The sequence below is a fragment of the Schistosoma haematobium genome, chromosome ZW (genome assembly GCF_000699445.3).
Source record: "Schistosoma haematobium chromosome ZW, whole genome shotgun sequence".
Lineage (NCBI taxonomy): Eukaryota > Metazoa > Platyhelminthes > Trematoda > Strigeidida > Schistosomatidae > Schistosoma > Schistosoma haematobium.
This window is the reverse complement of record NC_067195.1, coordinates 1,008,973-1,033,200: the sequence shown is the minus strand read 5'-3', so window position 1 is coordinate 1,033,200 and position 24,228 is coordinate 1,008,973. Positions and strand designations below refer to the sequence as shown.

At 36.1% G+C, this 24,228-nt stretch overlaps 1 protein-coding gene across 1 annotated transcript in view; it reads left to right on the top strand.

The window, feature by feature from the left end:
- The window catches only part of MS3_00002551 (uncharacterized protein), a 35,775-nt gene extending 11,918 nt beyond the window's left edge, over positions 1–23,857 (top strand). Inside the window, exons 4-8 of the mRNA XM_051210145.1 lie at positions 3,419–4,302; positions 5,860–6,731; positions 12,589–13,216; positions 14,839–16,383; positions 23,355–23,857. Coding sequence (XP_051070112.1) covers positions 3,419–4,302; positions 5,860–6,731; positions 12,589–13,216; positions 14,839–16,383; positions 23,355–23,492 — 4,067 coding nt within the window. The 3' untranslated portion in view covers positions 23,493–23,857. The remainder of the gene's footprint in view (positions 1–3,418; positions 4,303–5,859; positions 6,732–12,588; positions 13,217–14,838; positions 16,384–23,354) is intronic.
- The last annotated feature ends 371 nt before the right edge of the window (positions 23,858–24,228 follow it).

Genomic DNA, 24,228 nt, shown 5'->3' with positions numbered 1-24,228 from the left:
TTTAACGTGCGAACACTTTGCCAAATAGGACAGCAGGCTTCCTTAGCTAAAACTTTAGAATCTCGCGCCATCGATGTGTGCTGCGTCTCCGAAACGCGCATACAGGATCCAAGTAGCGTCATTCATTTGACCTCACCATACCAAAATAAAGAACCGACTCGATTTACGCTTCGTGTATCTGGAAGCCCTGATTCTGCTTCCCGTGGCCTCGCCGGCGTAGGTATAGCATTGAGTCCTAGGGCAGAACTAGCTCTCTTAGAGTAGATCCCAGTAGACAGTCGTTTGTGCGCTGTCCGACTGAACGGAACAGTAAGAATCCGGAAAGATAGGGACACTCGTCGTTGCCTCTTCGTCGTCTCTGCCTATTCTCCCACTGACTGCAGCACAGATGATGTAAAAGATGAGTTTTACAGAAAGCTTTCGGACCTTCTCCGAAAAGCTAAGCGCTCGGATGTAGTAATAGTGGCCGGTGACTTTAATGCTCAAGTAGGTAAACTAAGCGATAGGGAAAGACACCTGGGTGGATCTTATAGCATCATGACTCAAAGAACAGATAATGGCGACCGTCTGTTGCAGCTATGCTCAGATAACCGCCTGTTCCTTGCAAATACTAACTTTAAGCATAAGGAAAAACATCTTTTAACATAGAGACCCCCTAATTCGTCCCAACGTTGGACCCAAATAGATCACATCGCTATCAGCCACCGATGGAGGGGCTCGATAGAAGACTGTCGCTCATTCTGGAGCACATGCCTAGATTCAGATCATGCTCTAGTGCGAGCGCGTATTTGCTTGCGTCTTACTGGACGTAGGAAAGACGCTGCAAGGAAACCTCTTAGGGGCCTACTTAATGATAGTCAAGCTAAGAGTATATTTCAGGAACAACTAGGAAAACAGTTAGGCAGCCATGTATGTGATGCCCACCCCGAGGCAGCATGGAATGATATCCGAAAAGCTGTGGAAACAGCAGTGATATCTGCTAGTAAGGTAAACCAGAAGGTTAGGGAGCAACACTGGATCTCAGCAGCATCTATCTCACTGATAGATGCTCGGAAACTCATTCCACCTGGCTCTGAACATAATGAAGAGCGGAGTCAGCTTAAGCGCAAGCTGACAAGAAGCCTACGCAATGATCGCGAACAGTGGTGGGTGGCGAAAGCAAGAGAGATGGAAAAGGCAGCGGCAATAGGTAATAGCAGACAATTGTTCAGACTCGTTAAGGAAACCGGAATTAGGAACCCGACCGTTAGCGAAACAATCTCAGAGAAAGATGGACATATTATTCATTCTCAATCCAGGAGATTGGATCGATGGGCAGAACACTTTAGGGATCAGTTCAACTGGCCTTCAGCCACACCTCGGTTTCCCACGATCTCCAGTCAACCTGAATGGCAAGTTAATGTAGGTCCTCCGTCCCTTTACGAAGTTGAAAAAGCCATAGGAAATCTGAAACGAGGGAGAGCAGCAGGCCCTGACAGGCTTACTCCTGAGATTTTTAAGGATGGTGGTCCAGTATTAGCAATGAGATTAACCGAGGGCTTAGGTAGAATTTGGGAACTGGACGCAATCCCATCTGACTGGTCTCAATCACTGATTGTGCCAGTCTATAAGAAAGGACAAAAGTCCTCTTGTGACAATCACAGAGGAATCAGTTTGACTAATATAGTGTCTAAAATATTAGCTTCAATAATACTTCGACGCCTAACTAAAGCTCGTGAAGAGCAGACTAGAGAAAATCAGGCTGGTTTTCGACCTGGACGTGGTTGTATAGACCAGATATTCACACTACGTCAGGTTCTAGAACACAGACACACATTCAGACGACCCACAATCGTAGTATTTCTCGACCTTAAGGCGGCATTCGACTCTGTTGATCGTGAGGTTCTATGGCAGTGTTTGTCACTGAAAGGAGTACCCAAGAAGTACATTAACCTTGTAAAGGCTCTCTACTTGAACACAACTGGTAGAGTGAGAGCTTATGGCGAACTGTCATCAGAATTGGTTACCTCAAGTGGTGTTCGTCAGGGCTGTCCACTCTCCCCATTCTTGTTCAACTTTGTGGTCGACGTACTTTTAGAGATAACACTCTCCTCATCTAAATTTCCAGGGGTTGAACTTCTACCAGGAGATTCACTTGTTGACTTGGAATATGCAGATGACATAGTTTTATTTGGTGAAGACGCTGGCAAAATGCAGAGTCTTCTGACCACTCTAAGCAACAGTGCAAGCATGTTCGGGATGCGATTCTCTCCCTCGAAATGCAAAATGTTGCTTCAGGATTGGGTTACATCGACACCCGAACTAATGATAGGGAGTGAAGTAGTTGAGTGTGTCGACCGCTTCACTTATCTTGGAAGTCTCATCAGCCCTTGTGGTCTGGTGTGTGACGAAATCTCAGCACGGATACAGAAGGCTCGACTAGCTTTTACCAACTTGCGTCATTTATGGCGTAGGCGAAATATCCGTCTATCAACCAAAGGACGTGTTTACTGCGCAGCAGTTCGTTCCGTCCTACTTTATGGCAGTGAAACATGGCCGGTAAGAGTAGAGGATATCCGTGGGCTACTAGTATTCGATCATAGGTGTCTTCGAAACATTGCTCATATATCCTGGGACCATCGAGTAAGTAACGCAGTTGATAGGAAACGGGTACAAGGTAAGGATGGCAAATCAATTGATGAAGTAGTGAAACCTCATCAGTTGAGATGGCTGGGACACGTGTTACGTATGCCCAACCACCGACTGCCTCGACGTGCTATGTTCAATGGTACAGAAGTAGGTTGGAAGAAAGCTAGGGGCGGCCAAACCAAAACATGGCACAAGTCCATGAAGTCACTGACAAGTGGACTGAGTCATGTTGGTAGGTGTAGACTACGTGGTTGGGGACCGCGAGATGATAGCAACCGATGGTTAGAGACCCTGATTGACATGGCTCAAAATCGTTTGCAATGGCGCAGGTGCATCCACTCTCTGTGTTCTCCCAAATTCTAATCTTCTGAATTCTTCATGTCCCTTTTTTTCCTCTTTCCAAATTTATTTCACTGGATTATACTCTTTAAATTACATCTCCAAACCCTAATCTTCCCGATTACTGCTTATACTCTGATTACGTCTACCACTATGGGATTTGAATCGACAACTGTATCTCTGTGCTAATGTGGCGTGGCAACTCGAACTGATGTACGTACGTACGAAGTTCTACGTTGTTACTGACTGACTGACTGACTTCTAACCATCTCTAACACTAGTCAGCATTATGTGTCGTGGTAATCAGTGTTCAGGCATATGCAACACATGGCTCAACCATCTTAGTTGATGAAAAACATGATTATTAACCTATCTCATTATGTTTTCATACTTGTCATATATATGAATGTTATCATATTTGATTATACTTTTCTCAAAACCAAAACACAAGGAATTGAATGGAGAAAAAAGTGTCAATATGAAATCAATATTCATGATTCTTCCAATGAAATAAAATCTTCAAGATTATATTCATCTAATAGTTCTATGGATCATTTATCAACTTCTTCAAATTTACCAATGAATCAGTCTTATTCATCTTCTTCTCCAACATTAAAAATAGAAGATATGTCATCTCATTTAATGAATAGTCCAACAAATCAACCTTTTATTCATGATCGTTTACAACGACAATATCCTCAACAATTACAATCATATCCAATGATTAAACCTTCTACACATTCATTAACAAATATACAAGAGTTGAAACAACAACAGCAACGACGGCAATATCCACAAAAAAGACGTAAATTCTTTCAAAAATTCTTATCACGTGACTCTACACCAAATTCAATGGATCATATAGATGAAACATCTATGGATATATTTGAATGTTTTGCAAATTTGAATAATCCACATTTACATCGATCTGTAAAACCGATGACAAAGAGTAATGAATTACTGAATGTTACCGTGTCACCACCACCATCGGCATCATCATCATCATCATTAGGAACAACAACAACAACAACAACAACAGGAACAAGAACAACAGCAACAACAATAACAATAACTGATGAATGTATTCGTCCATTTTCTGCACCTCATAAAACATTCATGGATGAAACATCATTAAATATTAAAGGTATAACACGAAGTTATTCACCTAATGATAGAACAATATCACCATTGAAAGAAGTTTCTAATGAAGATGTAGAACAAAAAACTATACCAATAGAAAGAAATAATGAAATGTTAACAAAACAAATGAGTTCATCCACTGGTGATATTATAGATATATGTAAAACATCAATAGATCCTTATATGAATAGTATGGTAAGTAATGATTGTTTAGTTTAATGCATAGAATATGGTCATTTTTGATTGAGATCATGAATCGATAGATGTTAGACCATCATTGAAAATCTAGGAGTACTAGATGACCATTGTGGGAATCCTCCACGATCCCACTTACAAGATCATGATCTCAATCAAACGTTTAATCATCTCTACAATGCCAATATTAATTTTTGACTTCCGTTGATTCTCAAAACTGAGCGATACATTGTTTTGTTGAATGATCTGATTCAGTTATAAATGAATACATCCAAATAATTAACCAGTTGACTATGGAAAAAGAAATAACTATTGCTCGTCAAGAATCCTTATTGTTGAAAGTTGAATAGTGATTTCCTCAACTCTTTTGTATTTATTACTGCCTAGATAGATAAATAGACAGAGACTTCTTAGTGGTCAACTTGCCTAGATAGATAATTCACTCACCTATAGTAATCCACTCATCGTTACATTTCTATCTTATCTTTGTAACGGCATATAGTCTAGTCGATCTTGCTTAGCTTATCAAAAATATTCAGTCCAATTGTTAATATATTCATCATTTTCAACACTCGAAATATCATTGTGCTACAATTAAAGAGATTTAGATATCACTTAAACTGGTGAATGGAACAAAGTCAGCAACACAAAAATAGGACAAGCTAAACTATTCCAATATGCTTCAGCTCTGCTAGCTAAAGGAAGGAAACAAATTTAGCCAAGGAGAAAGTATATTTCACAAACAGTAGGAAGCACAAACGAACAACCACACAACTCAAGTGTATATATACAGTATGAAAATGTCCTTGGGAAAGGTCATAAAATAGCATATTAAAAATGGAAACCAACCAATGATATTTAAGGTCCTTCTAAGTGAAAAATACAATCTGAAGGTAAAAATGGGCAATTTTCATACAAAAATGAGAAATCCTAAAATTTCACTGATTGAAATCATGAGTCATTTGAAGTTATATCACCATGGGAAACCTGAAAGCACTGTACGACTGTTTCGTCTTAACATGGGACTCCTCAGCAGTGAAAAATAAAATTACGAAAATAAAAACTCTTATCAAGTAATTTCTGGGGATTTAATATCCTTAACAATGTGAAAACAAAGACCTACTACTTCTGTGGCTCCTACTACAGTGATCGCCTTCTGCTGTAAATTGTTGTTACGTGTGCGATAAAAGAGTCAGATCATCTGCGAAGACTAGATTGTCGAGCTGCATCCTAACTCACTTAGTATTGTTTTACTTGAATCTTACCATTGATGTTTTAGGACTGAAATTGATCAGTCCGATCAGAGTGAACATCAACTCTGAGATGCAGGTACATCCAGCTGACGAGTCCCAAACAGAACGAAATGTGCGTCCTGGATTCCACTGCTAGCCACTATCTATCTTTGCTTATAATGCATTCTAACTGTTCACTGCATCCTGCGCTTCTTCCCGCCGCTCAGATGTTGACGTCTTCATGATTCATTCGATTAGTAAGAGATGTAGACGATGAAAATTTCATCATTTCTATAACCTTATTATTATTATCTATCTTTAACAGGTTAATATATCATCATATCGACAACAGTATCAACAACCATTGAATCATTTAACTTCCTATACAAAATCGTATACTTCTGAAGGATATACTTTATTACCTAATCAAAATATTAAAAAAACATCATCTCCAATCCATTTATCAACTATTCTACCTAATAATACTTCTATTACATTAACTCATATACCAAAACCTTCTTTATTATCGAATGAATTCATGAATAAACAAAATAATCATGAAATATCATCGGTTAATCAATTACAATCAAATTTAAAACAACAACAAATCGAAGAAGAAGAAGAAGAACACGATGGCGACGACGACGACGATGACGACGATGACGACGGAAACGAGAACAAAAAAGAAAAACAACCAAAAGAAAAAAAAGTACAATCAATACAAATATGTAAATTATCACAATCAGTGAATTTATCCAATCAAATTAATCATAATAAAATCAATATTCAATCAAATTCATCCCATCCACCTAAATTAGGTATGAATTCAACACAAGATTCTGGTTATTTATCTATAGATCCATATGAAACTTATTCTATTCAATCATTGAATCATTCATCAGAGATGAATAAACAAGAATCATCTATGAATGTGAATAAACCAACAACAATTTTATATAAACCTACATTACAATCAATCATTATGAGATCAAATCAAATGGATTTTAATTCAAGATTAAATTCGAAAAAATGTATCATTCAATCATCGAATTATTATTTTACAAATGTATCACCAAAAGCGAAAAAATTAAAAATTCATATAAATCATGAAGATATTCCACAATTCAATAAACGACAAATAATCATAGCACGACGTAAATTATCAACAAGTCCTAAACAATCTCATCGATCATATAGGTAAGTTAGTTAGTTCACTTTACTTTGCCCCCAAATGCCCTGGTATGGCCGAGAGTGGGGAGAGTCCGCTCTCCCTCTCCAAATGCTCTCACATGGCCACGCGTATATAGCCTCTGTCAGGGAAGTCCTATTCACTGCCTTCTCGTAGCGGGGGTGTTGTTTACGAAAATGGGAGGACGAAAAGCGAATGTCCAGCGCTTTAACCGGATCTTGAACCAATGGTGCACATGGGCTACGGTGTCCTGTGGGAACAAATGGCGTATGAACCAATCGTAGGTCACCGGCTACTATGGGACTGCATCTCCTCACGATTCTCCACTGCCTTGTGGATCAGACCTTTAGGTCAAAGGCTCGGGGCGTGGCCCCCTAAGAAAACCACCTGCTTTGGTTTGGGCACCCGGGCAGTATCACAGCCCTCACACATATCGAATGAGATTTGTGTGGCGCATATGTATTTGGTGCCTCCTTGTACCAATGTCTATGTGTTAAAATAAATAAATAAATAAATCACTTTACTTTACTTTGCTTACTTAGCAACCTATTGACCCACTTACTTACTCACTTACTTACCTACCTACATACTTACCTACCCACCACCTACTTACTCACTTACCTAATCACCTACTTACTTAGATCGGTATTTTGGAATGGCACGAACCAAACAGACTGCTCGTAAATCAACAGGAGGTAAAGCACCTCGAAAGCAGCTAGCCATCAAGGCTGCACACAAAAGTGCCCCAGCTACCGGGGAACGTGAAGAAGTCATATAGGTACAGACCTGGAACCATCGCACTCTGAGAAATCCGTCGTTACTAGAAGAGTACTGAACTTTTGATTCGTAAACTTTCATTCCAGCGTTTATACCCACCACTTCTTACTCATTTACCTAATTGATTAATTACCTACTTACCTACTTACCTACCTACTTACTTACTTACTACTTATTTGCTTACTTACTTTTAGAAATGCATTGATTTGTATAAATAATTAATGTTGAAATTTTATTTATTTGAACATATAAATATTGGTATAAAGGGACATCGAATACATATAGGTCACACAAGTCAGTTGATTTGTATGTGGGTTGTGATACTGCTTGGCTGGTTTTCTTAGGAGATCACACTTGGAGGCCTCGAGCTAAAGGTCTAATCCACAAAGCAGTGGAACAACATAAGGAGATGCAGTCCAATGGAAGCTGGTGTTCAACAACAAGTTCATACACCTTTTGTTCTCTCAGGATCCTGGAGTCCATATGCATGATTAGTTTGGAATCAGGGATTTCCAACTACCATAGATGAAACTGCATATCTACCAACTTGGTTAAAGCACCGGACATTCGCTTTTCATCCTCTCATTTACGTAAACAAGAAGGCAGTAAGTACGACTTCCCTGATAATGGCTGTATATGTATGGTCATATGAGAGCATTTAGAGAGGGAGAACTAACTTTCCCCACCATTGGCCGTACCATGGCATTTAAGGGCAATAATTTACAATGAGACATTTCTGTAAAATAAAACATCAAAAAAATATAACTGCTAGGAGCTTTCAACAATTCCTTTGAAATGGTATTCAAAGCTAATAAAATGCTGAAAAATCTTTGACAAATCAATGTTCTTTAAAAGCTTCCTAAATGATAATTTATATTCTTGTTATCTGATTAAACAACTTTCTAATTGTATTACACAATTTATCTTACCTTCCAGAAGCGTCTGAACTCTCCTGATGTCATACATGAATAACCTTGTTTTCCATACATAAGCTACCTTCATATCTTCTACTATTTGATTTCTTTTACTTTAAATCTCAACAACAAACTACTAGGAATTTGGAAGAACAAGTCTATGTCTAAGCATTTAAATGAAAGATGCACCAATTACAGATTACAGTTGAGATTGATAACTATTTTATGATGAAAATCTATTTATTTGTGGATTGGTTGAAGTTAAACATTAACATCGTTGGAGGCCAGATCAGTGGTCTAATGGTTAAGAGCTCACGCGCGAGACTGATAGGTCTTGGGTTCTAATTTCGCGGGGGCCGGGATCGTGGATAACACACTGCTGAGGCAGTCCCATACTATGACGAAACGGTCATCCAGTGCTTCTAAATTTTCCATGGTGATCCAGCTTCAATTGACTCATGATTTCAACTATCGAAAATCTGTCCATTATAGAACATTGATGATACTTTTAATGATTCTAGTTAGTAGTATAAAAATGGCTAATGATATTAGCTGGTACAGAATGAATTTAGTTAAATGGTAGATAATACACAGATTACAAAGTAACATGAAGTTATCTAAAATAATCGATATTGTTACTGGAATCATTAATTAGTGTACATATTAACTTCTGTCTAAAAAGATTTATTTTTCTTATCACAGTTACAATCTTCCCGCTGCTGGTGTTAAGGACTTTATTAATTGATTAGTCTCTTTTAGGTTATATGCATTTCAAGCATATATATATGTAGGCAAAGATGGATGATGGCTAGCAGTGGAATCCTGGACGAATGTTTCGTTCCATCTGGACTCATCAGCTGAACATACCTGCATCTCAGAGTTGATGTTCGCTCCGATACTGGGATCCAGTACTATCCGCCTCAAACGCCATCACATTATCCAGTCCTGGAATCGAATGCTAGCCATTATCCATCTTTGCTTATAATACTTGTGAATTAAGTCAATTTCAAGGCAATACGCACAGAATGCACATATACCAACAAGAGACTGATCAATTGCAGTCCTTAACATCAATGAGAAGATTCAAGTAAACAATACCAATTGAATCTAAACTTCACCTCATTGCACAAGAAAGTGGCTATCAGGATTCATAAAATACGTGGAGTTTGAACCGAACGGTAGAGTACTGGGTTCGAGTCCTAGAGTGAATATCAACTCTGAGATGCAGGTACCTCCAGGTGATGAGTTCCAACTAGGACGAAACGTGCGTCCTGGACTCCACTGCTAACCACTATCCATCTTTACTTATAATACTTATGAATTAACTCAATATCGAGGTAATACGGACAAGATGTATATATGCCAACAAGAGACTGATCAATTGCAGTCCTAAACTACAGTGGGAAGGTACAAGCAAATAATTGGATGAGTATGTTTGTTTAGTAACACTTAAAATCTCAAGGGAATAAACAATGAAATAAGAACATTCAAAGTTATACAAAATGATATAAGAATAAATAAATTGAAACACCTTTGGATTAAATCTAATCTTTCTATTCTGTTCGAAGTATGGATATACATTGTACATTATACATACATTCTCATAGACTAATACACACTATATGCTAACAATCCCAACTCTCAAACATATGAAAGTAAACTAACATAAATACAATGAAAGATAGACAGACAAATAGAGAGACGTCTCAGAGGAGAAACCATAAGATGTAGTTGCCTAAAGCGATCGTCTTAAGACAAACACACATACACACACACACCTCATTTACATTTGTAGCTGTTTGCATAATTTTCTCTGACAGAGAGAGAGCGAGAGCGGTAGAGAGAAAAGAGGGGGGGGAGAAATTTATACGCTGATTATTAAATCATGCTTAATTATTGATAAAACATTTGTAATTTAAACAGTTGATACCATGAAAACCACCATGGGAAACCTAGAAGCATTAGACGGCCGTTTCGTCCCATTGTGGGACTCCTCAACAGTGCGCATCTACGACCACGCCTCGCGGGATTCTAACCCAGGATCTATTAGTCTCACGCCAGGCGCTTAATCGACTAGACCACTGATCTGGCCTCCAACGGTGTTAATGCCTAACTTCAACTAAATATTTGTAGTTTATATTATTAGTCTTAGATTATTCTCAATTGAACCCAATAAACTTTGGTTGGCTTTTTCATTCTACTAGGCAACCAACTTCTGAATGATGCATATTCACGATCGTAATAAAGTTGTTTTAAAAAAATCAACTTTTATTGATTTAGAATTTTAACAGAGTTTCATTAGAACTGATGTAAGTAGTATGTATCATCAATAGAAAGTGAAATTCCTGATGACATCAAAAGGTTAAGAAGATCAAAGTAAAGAGAATGAGAACAGAGAATGATTGTGATATAGAAATGAAGGAACAGTAAAGTCTGAGACGATTGATTGACTTGTTGCATATGCAGTTTGTTTATCAGAATTTACCAAGAGATTTTGCAATTTTATATTTAAACACATTCGATTGTTCCTACTTATATTCTCGTTCACTACTACAATATTACTAGAGAATAGATAACTTATGTACCATTTTATAATGATCATTGTGAGTGAGATTTATTATTTGAGTTTGTCAATGAAGATTTCTAAAGAGTAATCGAAATATTGTAAATCTTCTCTTCTATAATGGTTGCTCTGATTGTTGGAAGAGGCATCAGCCTCGTGACTTATGAAAGAACTGGGCTTTCATCATCAGTCGGCATAACTCTTCCAACTCCCAAGGCGGAGTTTAAATGGTTTGAATTATTTTTTTCTGGTTAGCATATTTTTGACGAGATAGTCTCCTACAGGATAAGGTCACTAACCCCATTTCCGACCTTCCTCCGTTATCCGGGCTTGAGGCTGGCAGTAGCTCCGGAGGGGCTCCAGGTGGAGTTGGTCGGCGATCTATACTCCAATGGGAGTAATAGGCGTAAGTAAGTAAGTTTCTTCTTTTGGTCAGCCGTTTTAATTATGAAAGTTTCATTTTCATTCTGGACAATATCATCAATTCATACTTTATACAGATATGGTGGAATGATTTTAAAACTAATTCATAAATCAACTAACTCAAAATATACAACATAAACTGTAAATCATCCATCCATTCTCCATTATTTCAAAACCTTAGGAATAAGTACGAAGCAACTATCATATACATTTAAATTCTTCATAAGTCTACAAATTGAATGCTAGATTCGGTTCCTAAGCTCTTCTTGTGCCTCCCCCCTCGAGGCTAGATCTACACAGCAACTTGAACATAAGAGAAAAGGCATGAGATATGGAAGAAACGCTTCACTCCAAAGATTCCTTTACGTACAGAAAATCTAGAGTTGTTTTTAATAATATTTTAGATATCCTTGAGTTTCCGGAAAATTCTGGTATGCTACTAATCAACCAACCTGCAACTCAACATATGACGTTTCACTCTCTAGAATGTTTCTGGCAACATTGCTAATGAACACAGGTTGGATAAAATGTTTCACAGTGTTTTTAAAGCTTTACTTGACTTTCGTTTCAACCAATACCAAATTCAGAATCTTCAATACCAACGTCAAGGCAGTTCTACTATACGGAGCTGAAACTTGGAGAACTACAACAACCATCATCAAGAAGATACAAGTATTTATAAATAGTTGTCAACACAAGATACTCAACATCCATTGGCCGGATACCATCAGCAACAGCCTTCTCTGAGAGAGAACAAACCAATTTCCAGCTGAAGAGGAAAGTAGGAAAAGACGATGGAAATGGATAGAACATACACTACGTAAATCGACAAACTGCATCACGAGACAAGCCCTAACTCGGAATCCTGAAGGAAAACGGAAAAGAGGAAGGTCAAAGAACACTTTACGTCGGGAAATAGAAGTAGATATGAAAAGGATGAATAACAACTGGAAGGAGCTGGAGAGGATTGTCCAGGACAGGGTTGGATGGAGAATGCTGATGAGCGGTCTATGCTCCTTCACGAGGTGTAACAGGCGTAAGTAAGTAAGTGACTTTCGTTTCGAGGAGTTTTCTGAATCTTCAGAAGTAAGATGTTAATAAGTTACTTTAAAATGAACGATTTCTATGAATATCCCCATAGATATTCTTCATTAAATACATGTCTACATTCTTTTCTATTTATTACAGTCCCTATCATACTGAAGTCTCTAAACAACTCAAATCTCATATTCATCCACATTATTGGATACCAGAGAATTATACAGCTTATTCAAAGATGGATAGTAAACAATTCAATATACCACAACATCAATTATCATCATTACAACCAATCACTAAATCGATTCATTCATATCCATTAGATGATACTGTTGATGGAATTGTACCAGATGTTGAATGTATCAGTGAAAAGTCAGAATTAAGTTCAACAACAATTCAATCAACACCTTATGATCAATCAATCAATATTGATTCAACAATGAATGAATCGGATCCGATTCAAATAAGAGAATCTCCTATGGATTTAAAGAAATTATATTTATTACGACATATAAATCCATTTGATAATAATCAATGGGATAATACAAATTCATATGATGTTAATCAATATCAAATACCGACAGTTTACACTACTGATGACGGACATCATGATAATGATGATAATGATGATGTGAATGAAAATGTAGGTCCGGTTATTATCAATCCTACTGATGATATAGATGATGACGATAATGTTTATGAAGATAGTGCAACTTTATATAAACAGTCTATAATTCCAAGGGGTCATCATCACTCGTTGGAACGATACGGATCATTGGTAAGTACTAACTATGAACTACTGGATGCTTTTTGATGGTGTTTTGTTCTCTGAGCTAGATGGTGTGATGATGAAACTTTGTGCTGATGATGTTGTTCAGAAGAACCATCCAGCTCAGATGGAACAACACTCCATAAAAATAATCCACCTGAGTTACAAATCTTCACCATCTCACTACTGGATACATACATTAATTAATAACTGAGTAGTAGTTGAATAATGCCATGTTTGTCTAGTGTTCTTAGTATTATTTGAATTGGTAGAATTCGGTCACTGATAGGTTTGTTCATAACATGAAGATTTGCTGCTATCGTCAAGGCACTGTCAGGATAAGGATATATATATATAAATACGTCATTGAGTTGGAGAAAAACAACTGCTCATGAAACGTATAGAGATTACGTCACAATAAAGTCTGTAAACGTGTTTATTCAGTGTAATCCGGTGAGAAAATAAAACCCCGATATCGTAAGATTTGGACTTTCATCATAAACGATTATCAAAGAAAACTCTGTTGTCAACCTGTTTTTGTTTTGTTCTAGAGAGAATTTACCCAATCAGAGAATGGTCTCCTGTATAACAGGAATGTTTACAGGCATTACTCAATGTGATTACCAATGGCATATATGTTTGATTTCCCTGAGTACTGGTCAAACCTTTTCGATCACTAGAGTAAATCAGTATAGAATGTTTACTTAAACAAACATAACTGATAGAAACGACAGGTTAATGGAATTGTGATCAATCAGTATAATAGACTAGACACTTAAAGTTTGTGCATTGTTTCGTACGTGTATCCTATTTGAAAAAACTGATACATATTGAAGCATGAGGCCTTCAGTTAAACTTTACTTATGTGATCTAGTGTTGCTCTCAGATTATTCGGATTATAGTAAGGGATGTATTTCATGATTTGTAGAGCGAACTGAACTTAATTAGACAGCCGTTGAAAACTAGAAAGCGCTGGACAACTTTAAGTTATAATATAGAACTCATCAGCCATCAATATCTGCCCTAGACCTATTCAGGGGTCGAACCCAGAAACAGCAGGTTTCGTAGTGAGGGCTTAGTCATCAGGTTATTCAGTAAGGGTTCAGTGATTCCCATTTATAACTTCAATTAATTTGTGATGTTTCACAACTTTTTACCAGTCCCATTAGTAGGTAACTGACTTACATTTAATGTAGTTGGATCTCACTGATCACTGCTTCTAACTATACCTCTTCAAATTACCTTTTGTAATTAGTCACTAGTGAATACACGATAACTTTTATCGCAAATAGTTTGCAAACACAATGTTAGTGGATTACATTTGTCAACTGAATTAAAATTCCATATGTCCAACAAATACCTCAACTTGGAATTCTAAAGGGGAATGGAAAAGAGGAGGGCCAAAGAACACATTACGTCAGGAAATAGAGGCAGATATGAAAAAGGATGAATCACAACTGGAAAGAGCTAGAAAGGATTGTTCAGTAAAAGGTTGAATGGAAAGTGCTAGTGGGCGGCCTATGCTCCTTCACGAAGAGTAACAGGAGTAAGTAAGTAAGTAAGTACTGTCAAACCAGTGTTCCAGAAACTTTACTCTCTATTCATGAAGTTATGTTTTCTGTTTATTCTAGTTGCCAAATCAAAGATTACCTGAAGGTAAACGAATTATAATGAATGATCGTTCAACACAATCTCAAACGAAATTATACACTATACGTAATTCTAATTGCTATCAGAATTTACATCAAATACCTACCAGTAAAATGTTATCTTCACCTTCATTTATACATAATGATCATATTTATCAAACAGATGAAGATATTCATTCAATGAATTGTGGAAGATTTACATCTGTTGAATATATAAAACCATCCCAAGGAATTTCGTATGGAATACAAGATTCCACATATATAGATCCCCGTGAAATGAATAAAATAAAACAAACAAATTTAGATAATCATAATCAATATATAATGAATAGAAGACTTACAGATAATAAACAATTTCGACCATCATCATCACCATCAACCTCATCATTGACATTATCCTTGTCATCGTCATCCTCCGCCTCCTCCTCCTCCTCCTCCTCATCATCATCATCATCAACAACAACATCAACATCATCATCATTATCTACACCAACATTATCTACAGTATATACAAATTCTATATGTCCAAGTAAATATGTTTCTACACCATTAACAAATGCTAATATATTATGGAGTCAAGAAATGAATCCATTTTCTTTAAGAAATTCAATGTATACAGGATCATTAAAACAATTTCCTAAACAATTTATACAATCTACATATCCAAATTATATATCACATAGTTTAACTAGTAAACAATTTCAACATATTTATCCTCCTCCTCCTCCTCCTCATCATCATCATCATCATCATCATCATCATCATCAGCAGCAGCAGCAGCATCAGCAACAGCAACAGCAGCAACAACAACAACAGCAACCACAACAACGACAGCAACAACGACAGCAACAACAACACCAACAGGAGCAACAACAACAGCAACAGGAGCAACAACTACAGCAACAACAACAACTACTACTACAACGTCAATCATTATATCAACCATTATTTGTATCCAATTGTTCATTATCTCCATTTAATATGAATCATAATGTCATGAAATATTCTACTATTCCATTAGATAAAACAATATTTATGAAAAGAAGAAGAAGAAGATTGACTACTGATATATGTGTCAAAAATTTCAATTTTACAAATAGTAATAATACTACTACTAGTAATAATAATGATAATACTATGAATATTGATTATGGCACTACCGATACTACTACTAATACTACTGATACTACTAATAATGAGAAATGGTTCTGTAATACACTACAACCGAATGAAATCAATCTATCATCAATGAAATCAAATCGATTAAGTAATTTTCATATCAAAGAAGATGGATTATTCATGAATAAACATCGTCGTTGTATAAGTTGGCCATATACATTATATGAAACTATACCAAAGATATGCTACAATGAATATAAACATTCTATGATCACTACTAATAGAATTAATGATAGTAATGAATTAAAACAAAAAATATTGAATAGTTTACCGGTTACATTGAATTCAAATAGAAATGTAATAGATTCATTCATTTCAACAACGAATACATCGAATAAGTTAAATGAGGTAAAGTGTTCAATGAATGAAATGATATTTATATAACTAGAATTAAGTCATTTATTTTGTTAATATGATTGAGAAATGACATTGTTGAATGTTGGTCGAATCAGTGGTCTAATGGTTAAACGCTCACGTACGAGGTGGAATCATGAATGCGCATTGTTGAAGCAGTTCTATAATATTAGGACAAAACAGCCATCCACTGATTCCAGGATTCTCATAGTGATCTAGCTTTAATTGAATCATATATCCAACGGTTAAATTACTTCTATTACTACTACTACTACTACTACCACTCCAACTTTTGTTCATTTTTCCCATGTCTGTCTCCTTTTCTCGGCGTAATGGGTCCTTTGGCCTTGACGATTCCATGTGAGAGCTTGTCTTGTGACGCAGTTGGATACTTACCTCAATGTGTATCCTATCAACTCGCAGTGCTACTTCCTGATTTCTTCCTCTACTGGGATCTGGTTTGTTCTCTCCGACAATAACTTGTTACTGATAGTATCTGGTCAACGAATCTGAGATATTTTGCCTAGGCAACTGTTAATAAACAGTTGTATACTCTGGATGATGGCTTTCGTAGTTCTTCAAGTTCCTGCCCCATACGGTAGAATTGTCTTGACATTTGTATTGAAAATTCTGACCTTGGTATTGGTTGAGAGTTGTTTTGAGTTCCAGATGTTCATCATTTGTAGGTACGTTGCTCTTGCTTTGTCGATCCGCGCCTTCACATCTTCATCGGATCCACTATACTGCTCAGATATGTAAAGGTTGTTACATTTTCCAAATCTTCTCCGTCAATTGTGATTGGATTGGTGAATGCTGTGTTGTATCAGAGAATCTTGGTTTTCACTTTATATACTTTGAGACTTACTGCCATTGAGGCTGCTGCTACACTGGTTGTCTTCTCCTACATTTGTTGTTGCGTGTGCGATAGAAGAGTCAGATCATCTGCAAAGTCTGGATTGTCCAGCTTCATCCTAGCTGTACACTGTATCCCATGCTTCCCCTCCTAGCCCAGATGTTGACGTCTTCGAGATCCAGTCGATCATCAGGAGAAAGAGAAAGGGTGAGAGTAAGCAACCTTGCCTGACACCGGTCTTTACATCGAACGGGTCCGTCAATAGTCCTCCGTGCAAGATTTTGCAGTTTAATCCATCATAGGAATCCCGTATGATATTGACTATTTTCTTATTAAAAAGAGATTAGTCATCATTAATTCACTTTAATAATGTAATATGCAACTCAACCATGAAAACTATCATATTTGCTTGTTTTTCATACTTAATTGATATTATTCCTCTCCCATAATAAAAGATCAGACTTGTTCTAATTCACCGACAGCTTCGTTATTTATATTAATCGGTGAGTTTGATCAATCTACATTGGTAATCTTGTAGTGAACATGACCATAAGTGGGGACAACCGAATGTATATAAACATAACATCTTAGTAAAATCTGAGATCGAAGAACAGCACCCTTCCCCTCTCCTGATTAGTAGCGACTCCAAATGAAGTGGACGTAACCACGAATGGGGACAATCGAATGTATTTGAACAAAACAGTAAATACTTCATTAGCAAAATATTAATCCATTGTCTCAAAGTTGACTGTTTCTTTAGCAAATATCAGTCCATCGTCTCAGATTTCATTGTTCTTCCATTTTCATGCCAATTGCTTTCTGTTCCCGTTGTTTCCTTCTCGATCTTCTACTGAAATACACTCTATTCCTGACTATCATTCTATACTACTTATGCGGATATAAGTAGCTCACACCACAATATGATCTCTTCAAAGGAATAACTTCATATTATATACCTTTAAAAGTTGCTAATACGTTTGGCACAGTACTTAGACATGAAATTTGGGATAGATTGGTTTCTTGTTTATCTTGTGATATTTACATCGATTTACCTATGATTAATTCAGGGTTGGTAGTAGCACTGCATTCAGGCAGTATCTATTATGTAAAAGTATAAGTATATATCGTTATTACTAGTTATTGGAATAATTGTCATTTACATAGTGAATTCACTTGATTTTTTTAATCAATGAGAGAATCAGCAATTACAGTAATCGGTAGAGTTCAGCCATGTCAGGTGAGACAGTTTTTCACCTCAGACAGTGGAATACGGTCGCGCCAATACCGTAAATTAATTGAAATTAGTAACATACATCACTAAGTGCTGTCTCAGTTGTTTAGAAGTTAATCGCTTGCATGTGGGACTGAAGACCGTGAGCTTGATCTCCTGTGGTAGAGTCATGGCTAAGCAATTCTGAAAAGTCACATACTAGGACAAACCAGCTCTCCAGTGCTTCTTTTAATTTTGTTTGACACGATCGTGCATTCGTTACCGTGAATGTGTATTCATGTTTGATTGTCTGTTTGACTATCGATCCATAAAGATTAATGCAAACTGCCTAAGTAGAAAAGCACAAATTGAATACTTACTAATGACTTACTTTTACATGAATGATGTGAACTCCCTCTACTATATGCTCATTTAATAGGATTATTGATTTATTGAGTCCACTAACAAAGAGTACCCATTCCTCCAGTAACATCAATTACCCTCAGTTGTCCTGTTCTGACGCTGATTGGTCGATGTAAATTGCCTCTGTCCCCAACCTGAGCAATTATAATACCAGAAAAGACAATCCATTTGTTTTTTATAGTTTAAGATTTGGAAATTCACTTGATGATATAGATCGATCGCATGATTAGGTCAATTGTGGTAGGAAACTGCTTAACAGATATGTAATTAGTATCAGAAGGGGCTTTGTGGAGATTATAGTAATTTCAATAGTTGAGATCATGAGTCAGTTGTGAGATAGTAACTCACTGATGACAATGGTGAATGTGTCACTCAATTTCGTGGATTAGTTGAAGTTAGACATTAACACAGTTGGATGCCGGCTCAGTCGTCTAATGGTTAAGCACTCGCGCGCAAGACTGGTAGGTCCTGGGTTGGGATCAGTGCGGCAGTTTCGTGGCTTCGTACTGCTGAGCCAGTCTCACAATAGGACGAGATGGCCGTCCAGTGCTCCCAGGTTTTTCTTGATGGTCTATCGTTAATTGACTCATGATCTCAACTACTGAGATATGTAATTAACCAAACCGTAATTTATGAATGTTAAGAGAGTTATCAATAGTTAGTCAGTTCAATGAACGAGAAACTTACAATCAAGCCAATATAAGAATATTACATAATGGAAGTGTGGATAAACAACCTGTTTATCCATATCGAACAATGATTATTCTCGAATTTCCATTGAATATCAATGACTTGTCGAATTCAGTCAATATAAGACCTGATGACATTTCATGCACCATTTTCTGATTTCAAAAAACCTTAACGGTTCACTTGACTTGATCTCGTTCAGACATTTAAAGTCGAATTTCGTATTGAGATCATAGCTAAGTGTTAGTATAGTGAAGGAAAACACTTGTGAGGACAACCAAGCGTATTTGAACACATAATTACAGAATCACTTAGTCATATTTGAGAACCATACCGTAAATAGTTCATTTGCAAAATGCCAAGCAATCATTCCGGACTTCATTGCTCTTTCATTTCCACATCAATCATTCTCTATTCTCGTTCTTTTCTCTTCAATCTTCTTAACCTTCTGACACCAGGCATTTCACTTTTGTGTGATGATACATACTACTCATATCTGTTGACATCAGTAGCACACATCAAAGTAACATTGAGAAGTTTCTAGAGGGAATGAAACTGTCTCATACACATATACACACACTCTCTCTCGCTCTCTCTCCTTATGTACAAACAAATGTATGCCATGAAATCTATTGGAATGTATGTGTAAACTTTCACTCTCATATGTAAATGAAAATCTGTTCAGTAGTAAATTTACAACACAGGGAAGACAGACTAACATGATGATTTACTTATGTACGTCTATTACTTCTCGTCGAGGAGCATAAGCCGCTCACCAGCATTCTCCATCCAACTCTGTCCCAAGAAATCCTATCGATGTCTTCTTCAAATTCTTGGTGTAGTGTGTTCTTTGGCCTTCATCTTTTTTATTTCACTTCAGGATTCCAGGGAACCATTTGCCTCATGATACAGTTTGATGATTTCCTTAAAATATGTCCCATCCACCTCAAGCGTCTCTTTCTAATTTCCCCTTTAACTGGAAACTGATTTGTCCTCTCCCACGGTAGGTTATTGCTGATGGTATCCTGTCAACGGACATTGAGTATCTTGCGTAGACAACTATTTATAAATACTTATACATTATTGATGATGGTTGTAGCAGCTCTTCGCGTTTCAGCTTCACACTGTAGAACTATCTTGACGTTTATACTGTAGATTCTTACTTTTCATGTTGGTTGACAGTTGTTTTGAGTTCCATATGTTCTTCAACTGTAGAAATGCTGTCCTTATTTTGCCAATCCTTACGTTTACGTCTGCATCAGATCGTCCACGTTCATCGATGATGCTTCTCAGATACTTGAAAGATTTCACATCTTCCAGAACTTCTCCATCCAGTGTGATTGTGTTGGTGTTTTTAGTGTTGTATTTGAAGATCTTTCTTTTTCCTCTTGTATATGTTGAGGCAGATAAAAGCTTCTACTACACTAGTTTTCTTCATCTGCATTTGTTCGTGTGTGTGTGTATGAGATAGAAGAGCCCCATCATCGGAGCAGTCCAAATCTTCTAATTGATTCCGAAACTGTTCATTGTATTATCATAGTTGCTAGATTATTCACATGATAATCCACTTGTGATTGAATCTGTTGTAGTGTATGAATTTACTTCAATCCCCTAGCGACTTGTATACATACATCATGATAGAATGATATGTTTTGTTATTTATTCTAGGCAATATTAGTTATACATAGTTCCGATTCAACTATTCACATATTGTATGTTTATCATTTCTTTTTAAGGTTAAAGACATTGTTTTTTTTTCAATTATTAAGTCATCACTACATTGAGATGTTGTTACCCCCTAGTGATAATCCTATGGGTATTATCAATTTATTTATGTACAATAATTACTAACCGAATTCAAACGTATTTTTTTTAAATATTTCATTGGGACTTAGTTGTGTGTGTGGGGGGGAGGGGGGGAGGGTACACGGTAAGAAAATGATCAATGAAATGACTTGGCTATACTATTAAGCTCTATCAACCCCTATATGATATCTTAATCATTATTATTAGTATTCTATCAATAGTTTCTTTTAATCTCTATCTAGACATCAATAATTCTATTGCCTGAATCGAATCACATAAGACAAAAACAAACTTAGCCATATACTATTGTTCTTGTAAATTAAATTAATTCTTTGTTAGGTAAATTCAAATGATGATGTCAAACTAAATGTATCATATTTCTCTCTTAGATGTTAAACTAAAGAAGAGGCTAAGTGTTCTTTTTTTTGTAAGCTTAAAATATAATCAGTAGTTGAATTCATGAGTCCATTGAAGCTAGACCATCATGGAAAACTTGGAAGCATTGAATGGCTGTTTCGTCCTAGTATGGGACTGCCTCAACAGTGCGCCTCACGAGATTCGAACCCGGGACTTATCTGATTGAACGGTGGAGCAATGTCGTGGATTGTTTGAAGTTAGACATTAACACTGTCGGATGCTGGCTGACTCAATGGTCTAGTGGTTAAGCGCTAGCGTGCGAGACTAATAGGTTCTAGGTTTGTATCACACGAGGCAGGATCGTGGATGTGCACTGCCACTGAGAAGTCCCATACTAGGACGAAAAGGAAGTTCAGTGTTTTTAGGTTTCCTATGGTGGTTTAGCTTCAATTGACTCATGAATTCAATTATTAAATTACTATAATATTCACAAAAGCCCTTCTCTGATTACTTTGTTTCTTTTGTTTGTTAATCAATCGTCTTAGACTTAACTGTCCCATCGTTTCCACATCATTCTCTGTTCTCATTTTCTTTTCTTCAATCTTCTTAACCTTTTGCCATCAAGCATTTCACTTTCCATTGATGATACGTACTACTTATATCTGACACTATCAGTAGCACATACCACAATATGTTTGTATTTCAATTAATTAAGCTACGAATAGTGTATCCCATTCCTTAGAAGTACGAACCATTTGAACGATTTTTAATTGGTCCAATGCATCACTAATGAAAAATGGTAAAGTACCTTTATTTTATGTAAACTTATAACTTACATAAGTGAGATCATAGTTTTTGAACAATATTTGAGCAATCCCCCAAATGACTTTAAGAAAATTCACCTACCTACTAGAGTCTAAAAATAAAACTAAAAAATAGTGTTAGAACGCATAATAGGGATTTTTAGTTAGAAATCAGGGTTAGGAATTAGAGTTAGGGTTTACATCACAAATTTACGTCTACTATAATATCACTGGTTGAAATCATGAGTCAATTGAAGCTAGACCACCATCAAAAACCTGGAAGCACTGGACGGCCATTTCGTCCTAGTATGGGACTCCTCAGCAGCAACAGCAGCAGTCATATGGACGAAGGAATTTCGCGCCGAAATCCAAGAGTCATTATATGATATACGAAAAAGTGCCATAAAATAAATTATATTTTGGGTACTTATTAAATATGTACGGGAAACAACATCTATCCAAGTTTTACATTTCTTTTTTTTGGATACTATAGGTAGTCTATGGATATTATTGAGTTCTATAGTCATAATTACAGACTAATCTTAGTTAAACGGACGTTGAAAATCGTGAATTATTCGATAGGTGTTTCATCCAAATATGAGTCACTACTACAGTGCATATCCATGATCACTCTACTGTTAGAATCTGGAACATTCTAGTCTAACCTTTAGATTACTTAGCGAGCAACCAGTAGTTTAAATGTTTAAGTTTAACCAGCCATACTTCATTGTCATTGGTCTATAACTACAATACAATCAATATGATTGAACACTCTTATCTTAATATTCATAATCAATATATGTTTGTTTGTTTTCTTTCTTTGTAGACTTATTTTTCATATAATAATCCATGGTACTCATTAACTTTAATGAATACAGTCATATTAATATTGGTACTTATTATTTCATTAATCAACTGGTTATGGTATGAAGAGAAACGAAGAAAATCGAATATACCTTCTTGAAGTAATCAAGTTTATGATAATGCCGATGTTGATGGTGATGACAATGATAATCAAAGATGGTGACAATAATGATGACCATTGACAAAAGATAATACAAAACATTTTCTTGCATTTCGTCTAATCATTATTACTATTATTATTATTATATTGTCAAGATTCTTATTCATTTCCATATTTTCTCGAATATTATGGGTAGACCTATTTGTATTGAAGGTATTCAATGAATTCTTGAAGTAGAACATAAAGTTCATTGAAATGAAAACTACTTGATTCTATCGATATTATACATTCTTACTTCATTCATTTTTCTCTTATTGTACTCTAATTTCTTCTAACCAATCTTTTATTAGATTTATGATAAAGATCTAATTCTATATGTAAAGAAAGAAAACATGAATTGAAAAGTTTCATGTATTAATTATGAATTATTCAATTAATTTCATGTTCTGTTTTATTGAAAAGTCTACTATCAATTATTTTATTCATTTGTAATCTGTCTACTGTAATTAAAATAAGTAGTTTGAGTTAAAAGGTAGAAAATCAAGGCCAGATAATCAATTATGCACAGTAAGATGAGATTATTAAAACAAATGTCAGAATAGTAGAAGTAATAGAAGTTAAGCAAAGAAACTGGAAAGGATAAATTTATGTACTAAGTAAGTGTAAGGTTATTTAAAAACACAAGATCTAATAGAAGACAATGAAATAATAGATCTATATCATTAAGAATAATTAA